The sequence below is a fragment of the Convolutriloba macropyga genome, chromosome 4 (genome assembly GCF_964194025.1).
Source record: "Convolutriloba macropyga chromosome 4, txConMacr16.3, whole genome shotgun sequence".
Lineage (NCBI taxonomy): Eukaryota > Metazoa > Xenacoelomorpha > Acoela > Convolutidae > Convolutriloba > Convolutriloba macropyga.
Window position 1 is genome coordinate 41,986,900 of NC_134471.1, and position 12,855 is coordinate 41,999,754.

Consider the following 12,855-nt stretch of genomic DNA (forward strand, 5'->3'; position numbering starts at 1 on the left):
CCACTCGCTTTTTCGCTCCACTTCCTGTTTCGGCGTGACCAAAATTACTACTCCAATTTGACTTCAGAAATCATGAAAATGTGTGAACAGATCTTAAAAAAAAACATAGCCGGACGAATTCCGGAAACGACTCGAAGTGAAAATCCATTTAAACGCCATCCAACTACTCATCAAACAAAACGTGCCCTCACTAAATTATGATTATCTTGAAACAAAGTCATGAAACAAAAAAGAAAACAATAAAATCAAATCTGTTAAAATATAAAAAATCTGATCAAATTTTGTTATAAATTGAGATCCCGAAAAAAACTATCTCTGCCAAAATAACTCCATCAAACCAACTAGTAATTACAAAAACCACTTTAGTGAATTTTGAAAAATACTTTAGGCTAAATTATTTTTAAAAAGCTCAAAAACAACTTTCACTGAAAAACTGGAAAAAGTTAATTTTTTTTAATATTTCAGAAAACATATAAATCCAAAGAAAAACTCCCTTCAGCCAATAGGGTATCCAGATGCTCGCAAAACAACAGGCAAGTCATAATAAGCAAAGAAACTTAGCTAAAAACAAAAAACCGAAAAACTGCAAAAAATTAAAAATAGTTCCAATTTTCGCCATTTTTTTGTCATATTTCTCAAACAAAAAAATGATTCTTACCCACAAAACTGTAACCAATTGTTATCATAATATTGCTCAAGTAGATGGGGTTTCTTCAATACCCATTTCAGCCAGTAAAACAAAATAATCGTCAAAAAAACGAAAATTAGCCCGAGAATCAGGAAAATACATTAAAAACCACCGAATTATCATAAAATTCATATGAATTTCCAGAAACCTTCAAACCACTACCGAAACCAGCCTAAAATTAAAACAAAATCATAACCAAACCTCTTAACAAAACCAAATGAAAAAAACTGCTTTAAAATGACACGTGAACAAAAAAATTTCGCTCGCTTAGAGAAAATTTTTTCACACATCAATTTCTCGCTCTCTCAAAAACAGCGGTATGAACAAAAACCACTCTCTTTTCGCTCCGCTCTTCACTTTTGTTCAGCGCCAAAATCACTCCAAATTTTTTCACGCGTTTCATTTCCCGCTTCAAAAATCACTCCAATAAAATTGATTAAAAAAAAGGACTTCTCCAATACTCCTCTTCCAGTCGTAAAAAGACAGCGCCCCAATATAATTCAAATTCTTTGAATTGTAAAAAACCAAGAGAATGCCAATAATAGCCCCAGCTATCGCTGTGCGGCTATTAAAAACAGCAAAAGGTGAGCACTTGAGTCATTTCACAAAACGGGTCTATTCGGTTTCGAAATCCAACCTCCCTCCCTCCCTCCCTCCCAACCCCCCCCCCCCCAGCCCACTAAGCTTGGAGAGAGGGACAGAATAGATCCCACAAACGTTGGTTTCACATCGTGTTTTTCAAGTATGATGCCAAGAATCGAAGACGCCAGTAAATGCTCATTCAGGAGAGTTTGAATAAAACGAAGTTCATATCAATTGTGATAAAGGCTTGGGCAACATCCAAGCACTCGGTTATTTTAAAAAAACAAAATTTTGCAATGTCAGTTACATTTATACAACTACAACAGAATGCTGCTACAAGACTAATCGATCAATATCAAGACCAAGTCAGATACTGTGGCACCAGATAGAGTGATCTAATCAGATGCATTGAACTACTGATACTGTTGCAGTCAATGACTGCAATTCTATCTCAATTGTACAGACGAAAAACAGATCGATAAAAGAAAATTTTCAAATTCAATGGATTTTCAATAAACTATTCATCATTGTACTGTAGATATAGCGTGCCTATGTAACACTAATAACAGACAACAAAGATTTGGCAGTTATAAACACTATTAAACAGCTCTCACTCACTCAATCAAATTTATATTCTGCCTTTATTCAATGTAACGTTTTTAAAAGGCGCCATTTTCGGTTCTTGTTTCAGAAAAGCTCGTCAATATGCAGTTCTCATTTTCTCAACACAGTTACAATTCAGCGGTGGCATTTCTCGGTCTATAATTCAAATTCTGTATTTAAGTCTAGACAAACGAAAAGTAAAGTTCATTGACCGTTAAAATGTCTAGTCAACCAAAAACTGTTCATACAGCTTGTCTAGACAATTATGTAGTCTAGACTTGCAAAAACGAACAAAATCAGGTCTAGACATCTTTTCACACTCGTTCTCTATGAGTTCATTGACCGATTAGCGAGTAAAAACCACATGCAGTTGTCTAGACAAGAAATATTGAGTTGACTAACACCGCCGAATGTTTACATGGCAAAACAAACCATTTGCAGTTCAAAAAAATTTCATCTAGACTGATATTACACAACAAATACATTTAACTAACAGAACATGGCTCCAACGCCGTTCATGTACTTCTACAAACAACACAAAAAATGAGAAAAATGACTTTAGATGACAGTGAAATTTTATTGCAAAGTATTTTCATGAAGCAACACATACTATGTAATGACTAAGTGACTGCTGTATACACACAACGGTGAAAGTAATACAAAAATATCATTTTCTCTATTGAACTTCTAACTCTAAGCTGTCTAGAGCTGGAGTGCTCGTTTAGTTTACGACAAAGCAATAAATAGATTCTATATAATGACCACCATCAATAGATAAATGTCGCTGAACAGATAGCACCACGGTGAAAAGAAAAACACTTACGAATACTATCGATTTATTTAATATCCACAAAGTTAGGTCTACAAAGTGTTTGGATCTAAACAAACGCTAATAGAAACTAATGTGAAATGTGAGTATTGGCAATCCAAATTGAGTTCTAACTTAACTCTCTTGTTTCTCTAATTTAACCAAAATTCACTATTTGATAAATTACAGCATTCACATTTAAGAGTAGTTTAAAAATTGAGCTAAAGAATCAGCTATTATTATGCGTGTTGGTTCCTGATTGTGCCACTAACAGAGCAAAAGGTCCGTCCTTCCGTTCTAACAGTTCCATCGGTTCCCCCTCTTCACAAACTTCCCCTTTACTCAAAACAATCACTTTATCACAATGCAAAATGGTATTGATCCTGTGCGCAATTGTAATAACTGTTCTGTTTTTGAACTCCTCTCGTATCGTTTGCTGGATTTTAGAGTCTGTTTCTGTGTCTACGTTTGCTGTTGCTTCATCCAAACATAGGATCTTAGTGTCGAGAAGGAGTGCTCTGGCGAGACATATGAGCTGTTTCTGACCAGCAGAGAAGTACTGTCCCTTCTCGCCAACCTCCGCTTCTAATCCACCCAGTTTCTCAACCGCTTCTTTCATGTGAGCTCTAAATTGACCATAGATTAATTTAAGGCCCAAACCAGCTTGTGCGCGTACACGCCGACACGGATTGAGCCATATTTAATTGACTATTTTAAAAATTCATTAGTAAAGCTTCGACAATGACCAAAACTTTTCACACGCACAAAAACCTATCGTATTTACTCCTTCAAAAAATACCGGAATAATAAAACTTCTTTAACAGACTTTCATTTTAAGTCAAGCCAGCCAAGCTGGAAAAATTCTATCTGCAAATTACGCCATGAATGTGACCCTAATTATGAGAGTCCCTAATTAGGGCAAAAAAGGCTAAATTTAGGGATTATATAAGACGTACCTCTCCAACGCTTGCCACAAGTCGACATCACTCTTAGCTTCACTTTCTTCCGACTGGTCCAAGTTCTCTCGCACTGTACCAGTGAACAAAAAAGGATCTTGCGGAATAATTGACAACTGGGCTCTCAGGAACCGCAATGGAACCAATCCAATGTCAACACCATCAATCAAGATTTTTCCTCCGCAGATTTCTTCCAAACGAAACAGAACTGACAGAATCGAAGATTTTCCAGCTCCTGTTCGACCACAGATTCCAACCTTTTGACCGCCATCAATTTTCATGGAGAGATTCTTCAATGCCGGATCTTTAGTTTCATCGGCACCATATCTCAGAGTCACTTCGTCGAATTTGATCGAACCTGCATAAGGGAGATAATTGACTCTCCAAAATCAAGAGAACATGGAAAATCACTTCGCTACGTTTATCCAGTAAAACGCAATCTAAATAGGATCTAAGCGAATGTTTAAGCAGCATCTGCGTTAGCAATCGAATTTGTACCGTTACACAGAAAAATTAGCTGTTGCAGAAGTTACTTTTATGTTTAGCAGAACACGGAACCTCACATCTTGATTTGAAACATAAAAATATATATTAAATATTATTTTTGCCATGTAAACTTTAATCATCTGGCTATAAAAGTAACTTACTGATTAAAAACATACTATTTTACGTAAATATATTAACGGACTCATTGTTGTATAATATTTGCATTAGCTGGCTCGAAAAATGACAAAAATTAATTGACAAGAATTGCACTCACTTTGGTTTCAGACCCGTTTCCAAGTTAAAGAAAATTTCGTCGGAACAAAGAACTAGATCAAGTAAATTTTTAATACGAAACAGGAGAATTTATTTGACATTTACTACGACTGGACGGACGTAAATAAGAACTTTATTCCCGTACCATTAAAAATTGAAGCACAAACCTTCATTAGGCCAATTCGTCAATGAATCAGTGTTGATTTCCCCTTCTAAATTCTCAAACTTGCTTCTGTCTGAATAGTCCGCAATCCTCTCTACTGAAATGATATTCTTTTCGTTTTCAGCAAAGGTGGCCAGCAACTGAGTCAAAGTTGTACGTATGGTCAGACAGTAGCTCAAACACAGTCCTAACAACCCACTTTTAATCAGTGAAGGAGCGAATTGTTTCTGGAAAAGGCCGACGGCAATCGAGAGCATCAAAACCACTGCGGATACCAATTGGACTCGGATCCCGAACCATCGTTGAACTGCTCGCTCGTTGAATCTTCCTCGATTAGCACGAATAACTCGTCGCTCGTTCTCATCCATGAAAACTTTGCTTATTCTCATTGCTTTGATTACTGCCGCTCCGTAAAGTGACTCGTTGAAATGGTGGTAAACTGGTGACATGTTAGCAGTTGCAATTCGTCGTAACTCTCTCGAAGTCCTTCGGTAATACATTTGCAAGCGATAGAACACGACAAGCATTAGAAGGACCAGCGGTATAATGTACGGAACACTTCCTAAGATCACAACTAGTAACCCAATTGCTGTAAACGTTTGGCCCAACAGTATATTGAACATGAAGGGCAAGTCATCGTCCAAAACACTGACGTCAGATGAAAACCTGTTCACAATTCGTCCCACTGGCGTTGTTGAAAAGAGGGAGTTTCTGAACCTCAAAACTGAATCTAGCAGCTTTTCGTGAATTCGTATGCTAGCTCTGATATTGGCAATTGCAAATGAGAACGCTCTGAACAAGGAAAAGAAGCTGTTAGCAAATGCAATCAGGCCATAAATTAGGAGATAGTATTTGTAATTGTCAAGGTCGTCGTCAGTTGCGCTGGACAAGACTCTATATGGTAAAGAAAGATGCTCGTACGTTTCAGAATTTTCGTGAGAAATACTGACAAAATTAATGTGGTAAAAGTTTTGGCTGGGACCAATTCGGTAATCACGGTAAATTGATCCTTCTGTCGTTACTGAATGTGCTCTACTGGACCCTGTGTCAGTTTCATTGATGTTGTCAGTCCAGTACGTGAGCCACCAATCTGAGATGTTTTTGGACGCTTGCATCATCACAAGAGCAATTAAGGTCAGAATGCACATGATTCTTCCCGACGCTTCGAAGTAGGTCAAGTACAGCTTCCAGTCAACGTCCCCAATTCCTGTAAAAAGACGTTAACAAATGAGGCAAGTAAACCGAACAACATCGGGCTAATGGCTATCAAAGACCGACGAGCAGTTGGCTTTGGAAGTGGAGGGGGGGGGGGGGGGTGTTGAAATTCTGAGAACCGCACTTCACGCGATGAATTCACGTCGACTCAACAGTTTTGGTGAATCGCATACTTAGAGACTAGTAAGAGCAGCCACTAAATGCCCTATATGCTTTACCTGTTCATCTCGTTTGTGAAGACGAAAAATCGCATGAAAAGACAACAGGACTAATATAATTGCTCCAAACTTTGTTTCAGAGCAATAAACAAGATACAAAATTATTCAACGACATTATGCATGTTAATTAGCTCGGAGCACAAAAGAACAAATAGATATTGTTGTGTGCAAAATTTGAACTCCAGTTAAATTAGTTGAGTTTGGAGCTATTAGGTTTTTCAACACCTGGAGTACCACATGTGTTCCACCTGGAGGTTTTCCACATGTGTTTTCACAGGTCAAATCCATTTTTGTACTTACCATGCTCGGAAAACTGGAATAGAATCTAAGTATAACTGGTACTGAATCAGAATAGAAACCACTCATGAGCTCACCTTGTTCTTCCTCATCAACCAATTCGTCCGCCTGGTAGTGAGGGTTTTCCCTTTCGGGCAAAATCAGTTCCCTCTCTTCTCTTTTCTGCACATGTTCAGTCAACTCCTCGTTTTCCTCCTGCTTCACTTCTCCACAATTCTCTGGAAGCACTTTGGCTGGTTTCCCAACTGCCGTTATATAGCCTCCTTCTAAGTTGACAACCGAATCAGCTTCGCGTAAGTACTGCACGTGGTGAGTGCAGAGAATCACGGTTTTGTCTTTCAATACTCCTCGAATGCACTTGTTGTAAATGTGCGCAGCTACATGAGCATCAACTGCTGACATTGGATCGTCCAGAAGGTACACGTCAAAGTTCTTATACAAAGCCCTTGCTAAATTCACTCTTGCTTTCTGACCTCCGCTTAGAGTTATACCACGTTCACCAACCTGCGTCAAATCCTTATCGGCCAATGTATGTAGATCGTCGACTAAAGCACACGCTTTAATCACCTTTTCGTACCATGCTTTGTCATAGCAAGATCCAAGCAAGATATTATCTCGAATAGTTCCAGTTTGCAGCCAAGACTCTTGTGGGACATAGCCAAATCCACGCCCAGTGGCTGCTGATTTCACACCACCAGTAAGTTTGTTCATTTCTCCAATAATCGCAGAAAGCAGACTCGTTTTCCCGGAACCAACTTTTCCAAACACTCCTATGAAATTGCCATGATTTATGTTCAAATTTATATTTTGCAGCTTCTGAAATCCTTTATTGTTCGGCTCCGGGTCCGGGTTTTTAGCCTCGTGAGACATGCACAACGCTTGCAAACAAAATCGGACCATAAAAGATTTCACGTTCTCAATTTCTTCACCTTTTCGGCCATATGAGAAGACTGCGTTTTGGATTTTCACCGCAGTTGGGTTGTCTTCACGACCTCTCGGTGACGCATCAGAGTGTTCCGAGTGCTCTCCGAGATCAGATGGCGTGGAATTCCCAGTTTCCGAGTAAAAAGCATCAACGTCAAAGTTCTTCAACGCAAAGTAGTTATTGAGTCGTTTGAATGAAACGAACGCTTCGATTAAAGTGTTCATAATCCAAGGGAAACTGTTCAGTGGTCCAATCAGTAGGTTCACATAGCACAAGACAGTGAACACTGTAGCTGCGGTGACAGGGTGACCCAAACTAGCGTAGGACGTGAAAATGGCAACACCAAGCAGAACAGGCAGCGCCGCCCAGATGTATACACAGAAAGCATCCAGATATTTGAGTCTTTTGATGTTATAGATTTCTTTATTTCTAATCTTCGCAATCTTCCGAGTGAAAAAGTCCTCAAGTGCCGCAAGTTTGACTGTTCGAACTCCATTAAGAAGCTCCGTAATGACCTTCACTCTCTCATCTCTATGCTCGTAATACTGAACATCGTACTTGATAATTCGACCGGAAAGCCATTGATTGAAAGGTACACACATTAGACAGAGAGCCACCCCTGCAAGAAATGAGATACCGACTTGCCAGTAGAGCATTAAGAGGACTGCAATAATGTTGAGAGGCATGGCGAAGAAGGGGTGACTGTAGAGTGGTATGTAGGAGATGTTGAAGGCATCTCGACTCATGAAGTTCACTATCTCTCCAGATGAGAACTTGGTTAGCTGACATTGATTCACCTAAACACCTACCCACATACCCTCTGGTAATTTTTCAAACTCCCTCGCTTTTCCATTTAACAGCTTTGCAAGCACATGGGACAACAGTTTGAAAAAGAACTTGAAACTCAAACAATTTGTGCACGTTTCAAAATGCCATATATCTGCAGTATTAGATCCAAGAATGTCACACTTTCCGACACAAACCCAGATTTCATAACAGTTCGCATTTCAATACATTACTCGACTCTGCTGAGGTCACGAACTTTAACATCTCGTGGTCCTCCATTGAACTATTTTTTTTCAGCGATTCCATTAAAATAAACATTTTTATGGTGATGGGGGGGGGGGGGGGTTGCACATAAAAAGAAACACACCTGAAGCAACTTTCGGTAGATGTTGATCATGATAGATCCTCTAACTCTGAATGTGATTTTCCAGCTCCTGTAGAAATACATTTGCTCAAACACAGTCCCCAGAATTGTAAGAGCAATCATTGCCAAGCCGTAAAAAGCTCCTTCTGCGAAAGTCGAATCTTCACTCGTATCCGAGAGGTAAGTTATGAACCAATTCAAGAAGACAGGACTTGCCAGGTTACAGCCATCACTGGCAATTCTGAAGAAAAATTGTGGAACGATTGACCACCCGAACACTTGGAAAAACACTTTCATCAACGAGAACTTTGACGGCCGCTTCCACCCTGTGCAACAGAGCCCTCGTTTAGGAGGCTCGACAATCACAACTTTCTCATCATAATCTCCAAAATCAGTACTTGATTCCTCGTCATCAGCCATAACTCCGTACGTTTCTTCAATTTCGGCTTCTAAAGTTTCTCGGCAATTTTCCAATTCTGTCTGCAAATGCGCTTGAAGCCGGTCTGACACTCTGGGCAAGTCTATAGATTCCGGGAGGAAAAATGTATCATCCACATTATTCAAATAGCCATACCAACCTCGGTTCATTAAGGGGGTTATCCAACCAATTGTGGTGTACGAAAAAACGCTCGCATTTTTCTCGCCCACGCCCAGACTCGAACCATCTGTTATGTAGGTTTCTTCCTGTAAATTGGTGAAGCCATTTCTCAAAACTGCAGAGTAAATTTGCGCCAAAAGAATTGTTAATAGAACAACAAACACAAAAGCGTGAGTCGCTACATTCGTAAGAAAAGTACTTTGGTAGTAATCTGGAAACTTGATAGTAATAAATAACTGCAGCCCTATAATTGCACCGTAGATGAATAGAATCCCCAAATCAAAGCCCAAGTTAAGGTAACTTCTAATTTGTAACTTTCGCTGGTAACACTTAATAACCAAAAGCAAAAAAGCTAATGATAGAGCTGCAAAGTAAAGCGCGATAACCCTCGGCGCTTTTATTCCAACAGTGGACACAAAAAACGCCAAGTTTGCAAACGATGCAGCAAAACAAACCAACAAAGTAAGCATATAAATAACTTTCCACCTTATTTTTAAGTTATATTTGAAAGGCGTCATCACAACGATGGCAGAACCTAAACACAAAATAAATGCGAATAGTAAAGGAGCAAGAAAATACGTCAAAACTGCGCAGGGCTCCGAGAAAATGCATTCAGGATCTGAACAGCGGGACGAATGAACACAGTAACCCAGTTGCTTAGAACCAGAAGCCCCGGATACGTCACTAGCACAGCTCCATTGCACAATCTCTGGCCATTCACAATAAGAGCCGGTTAGTATCTGGTTCAGGTAGCTCTGATCCATGTTTTCAGTGCTGAAATTGGTTCCAGACATACCAGGTACAGATTGTGGTAATGATGCCAGAGGTACAGTCATGATTCTCGAGCGAAGGGTGCTTGGTAGATCTGGGTCCCAATTGACAGCTATTTTTGGATCTTGTGGTCTGTGAGGAGCAGTCGATTAGTGTAGTGGCAAAAGAAAGAGGTGTTGTGACCTAGGATATGAAAACAGATTGTGTGACACGAAACATTAAGTAGATCTTTTAGGTTGTTCTAGTCCAATTTGATGTGAGATATCAACTTATCTGAAATAGACTCAAAAGATTACTCAAGATCTCAGAATTTCATTATTTACACCGCCCGCCAAGGTACAAAAAACAAACTCAAAACAAACGAGAGCTTTTTAAAATTAAAGGCTGCTCAAAACAATTTTTTCATGTAATAGAGTGACAGTTAGAATCAGCAATTTCAGTAACGCTAAAGCTTAACTTTACCTGCACTCTTTTTAGTCGCAATGAAACGTAAACCTTGCTCAATGATAAAAATGTGTTCACAATTCAGTTACAATTACTGTTCGAACAAGAATCGCATTATCATTTAGGACCACATTCAACTTTAGCCAAGTAAATTAACTTCTGGTTGTCTTGCCAGAACTCAGTTTACTCTAACAAATAATCAGAGCAGATAATGAACAAAGCAATCAATGCTGTACCTTTTATACCACCGGTATTATCAACACAAAAGTTAAACTTGCGAAACTCAAATATTACTTAGTTGACCGAGTGAAGAAATCAGAGGGATTTTATCGCAATTATTATTGACTTATTCTTCTGCAAATCAGTACGTAAGAATTATATCAGAAATTAGAACGTCGCGATACAATACCATCAAAGGCAAAATATTTCGGGCTAAACTGTTTAACCATGACGTAATATTACGATAATCTAAAAATGGAGTGATGTCATAATGAAACAATCCGTTGAAAAGGTTTCAAAAAGAATTTCAGAGAAACCAAACACGATACAATCATGAGCAACGAACAATGCGGACTTCAACAAAAAATCAATTCACAATTTATATTCTCGAAATTGTCGCCCATACAGCCTTTGAAACCATCAGGCGTAGGGGTGGCAGATTTTAAGTACACTAAGCAAAAACCATGCCCACACCCAAGAGCCAAAAGCTAACAAACATCCATCGAGACGGCTCGTGCAAGTCTGCGTGGCACAGGGAGCAATATAAGTTCCATAGTTAGTTGACAGGATAAAAAACTCAAACCAATTTTCATCCCGTCTTTAACTACGGAAATTGTTATCTTCGCTGTTCAAATATTGGCCATCGCCGTTTCCGAGTTAAACACTGCAAACCGATAATTTTTTGAAAGCTTCTTTAATTGTGCGGAAAAACCTTATTTGGTTTGAAAAAACAAATTGAAAAAATTTGCAGTGTGCAATTTTTGCAGCTTTATCTCGGAAATAATTAAAACCAATTTCTCGACAGTGATCATATCAGATCCAATAGTCACACTCGGGAAACTACTTATTGGAATTTATTATTCATTAATAAACTCACTTATTTATCAACTAAATTGCTTTGTCGCTACAATAGCATTGCACAATTACCTTATGTATAATTTGAGAAATATACACAGATTTGGAGGATAGTAATTTCACGACACTTAGTTTCACGGTAATACCTATAACAGTAAACCCCTATTTCGTAGCTCTGAGAGTTCTGCTACCCAGGTCGTTCGATTTGAGATATTTCAAGGAAATTTAGCTGGATGTATGTAAATTTCAATACTGCCATTTTGTTGCAGTACTGGTCTACGGCTCCCAGACCAAAATAAAAACCCTTCCTTGAGGAGTACAGTTGTTGCAAATCTTTAGTTGTTCCAAAGAAATTGAATATTAGTTATACTGTGATCACTGGCTCCACCTATCAAACATAACGGACCAACGTTGCGTGAATTGTTCTCGAACAATGGTGGAGCTGTTGGCTTGGTCAAAGTCTGAAAACCACCCTTTACGCCATGATTAAATGTCTTTTAAACAGTTCCGACGACTAGTAAACCGTAAGGCTCTCAGAGAAGACAATGCCCTCCAGGGCTTTACCTGGTTATCCCATTTTGATGACGAAAGTCAAATGTTCAGATGAAAAAAAAAACAATCAGATGAGAGAGAGAACGAGCGAGCAAGCGTGCGAGAAAGAGAGAGAGAGAGAGAGAGAGAGAGAGAGAGAGAGAGAGAGAGTTAATTTCTCTGAGTATGAATATAAAATATAACATGACATAATTTCCTATTAAAAGGGTTCAAGATCAGAAAACGTACAGTTCTTTACATTAGACAGAAAAAGAGGGTAATCAACGAGGACAGTCTAAGATTTCAATTGGATCACTCAACACTGGCATTCAGTTTCCTACAGCTGTATACAAAAAATCTGGTACAGATAATAGATTTAACGGAATTTACAATTCTTGATTAAGCTTTTCAGCCCTTTAGAGAACCCGGTCACACAAAATTAAAGCATAATGTGCTGTCTTTTACTAAAAAAAGAAAAAAAATTCTCAAAAACTGCGTCCAAGGTATCAGTTAGATTGGATTTTGTTAATTCAATATTCGATAAAATGTACTTATCTCTGATCTTGTGCGCCAAATTGACAAAAAAACATGCAGAAAGCTGATCAATATAAAATGGCAACTCAATGTTTTTGATTAAAAAATAAGTAACTTGGCACCTCTGTATCTCAATGAAATCCTTTCAAATTATCGTTTACACTTTGGTATTTTCAAAAACCATTTCAAAGACCTTTTCGCTGAATTGTTTGATCGGGATTTAGAAGTAAATATCTGTTCGCATCTTTTTATTTTAACTACAAATTTATGAAAATCGTAAACATGTAATTCTTGCGTGATAAAGACCTTGTACTTTTCAAAAAGATACTTACACTTTCTGTGTAATTCCCAAACAAAATGAGTCAATTTTTTTCTGTAATAGAACTAGTTGTTCAAGGGCGGTAAAGTTGACAGCCACATATCAACACATTAAAGGACAGCCTGTTGGCATTGAGTAATTTTTCTACAATGACTAAATGCTTTTGCATTGATTCAATAACACTCTTAGCTTTTGCAAATTTTCTATCTGCAAAGAAAAG

The 12,855-nt window shown here is 38.4% G+C and overlaps 2 protein-coding genes across 3 annotated transcripts in view; both read right to left on the minus strand.

Moving 5' to 3' along the window:
- The window catches only part of LOC142337685 (retinoic acid receptor gamma-like), a 497,928-nt gene that overhangs the window by 106,863 nt on the left and 378,210 nt on the right, over window positions 1–12,855 (minus strand). The window lies entirely within an intron of this gene.
- On the minus strand, window positions 1,746–10,517 carry LOC142337683 (ATP-binding cassette sub-family C member 10-like). 2 transcript variants are annotated; one of them, XM_075387119.1, is made up of 6 exons: window positions 10,414–10,517; window positions 8,368–9,916; window positions 6,367–8,011; window positions 4,564–5,766; window positions 3,638–3,995; window positions 1,746–3,307 (listed from the first exon to the last, which is right to left on the minus strand). In XM_075387119.1, the coding sequence occupies exons 2-6, from the start codon at window positions 9,796–9,798 to the stop codon at window positions 2,911–2,913; spliced, it is 5,034 nt and encodes a 1,677-aa protein (XP_075243234.1). In that variant the 5' UTR covers window positions 9,799–9,916; window positions 10,414–10,517; the 3' UTR covers window positions 1,746–2,910. The 2 variants fall into 2 exon arrangements, with proteins under 2 accessions (XP_075243234.1, XP_075243233.1); XM_075387118.1 differs by lacking the exon at window positions 10,414–10,517 and adding an exon at window positions 10,196–10,388.

Excerpts from the sequence above, each read along its gene's own strand:
- LOC142337683 (XM_075387119.1), bottom strand. The coding sequence starts at position 9,798 with ATGACTGTACCTCTGGCATCATTACCACAATCTGTACCTGGTATGTCT. Across the intron at positions 8,012-8,367 it reads TCTACCGAAAGTTGCTTCAG|GTGAATCAATGTCAGCTAAC; the intron begins GTGTGTTTCTTT and ends GTAGGTGTTTAG. Across the intron at positions 3,996-4,563 it reads GACGAATTGGCCTAATGAAG|GTTCGATCAAATTCGACGAA; the intron begins GTTTGTGCTTCA and ends TCCCTTATGCAG.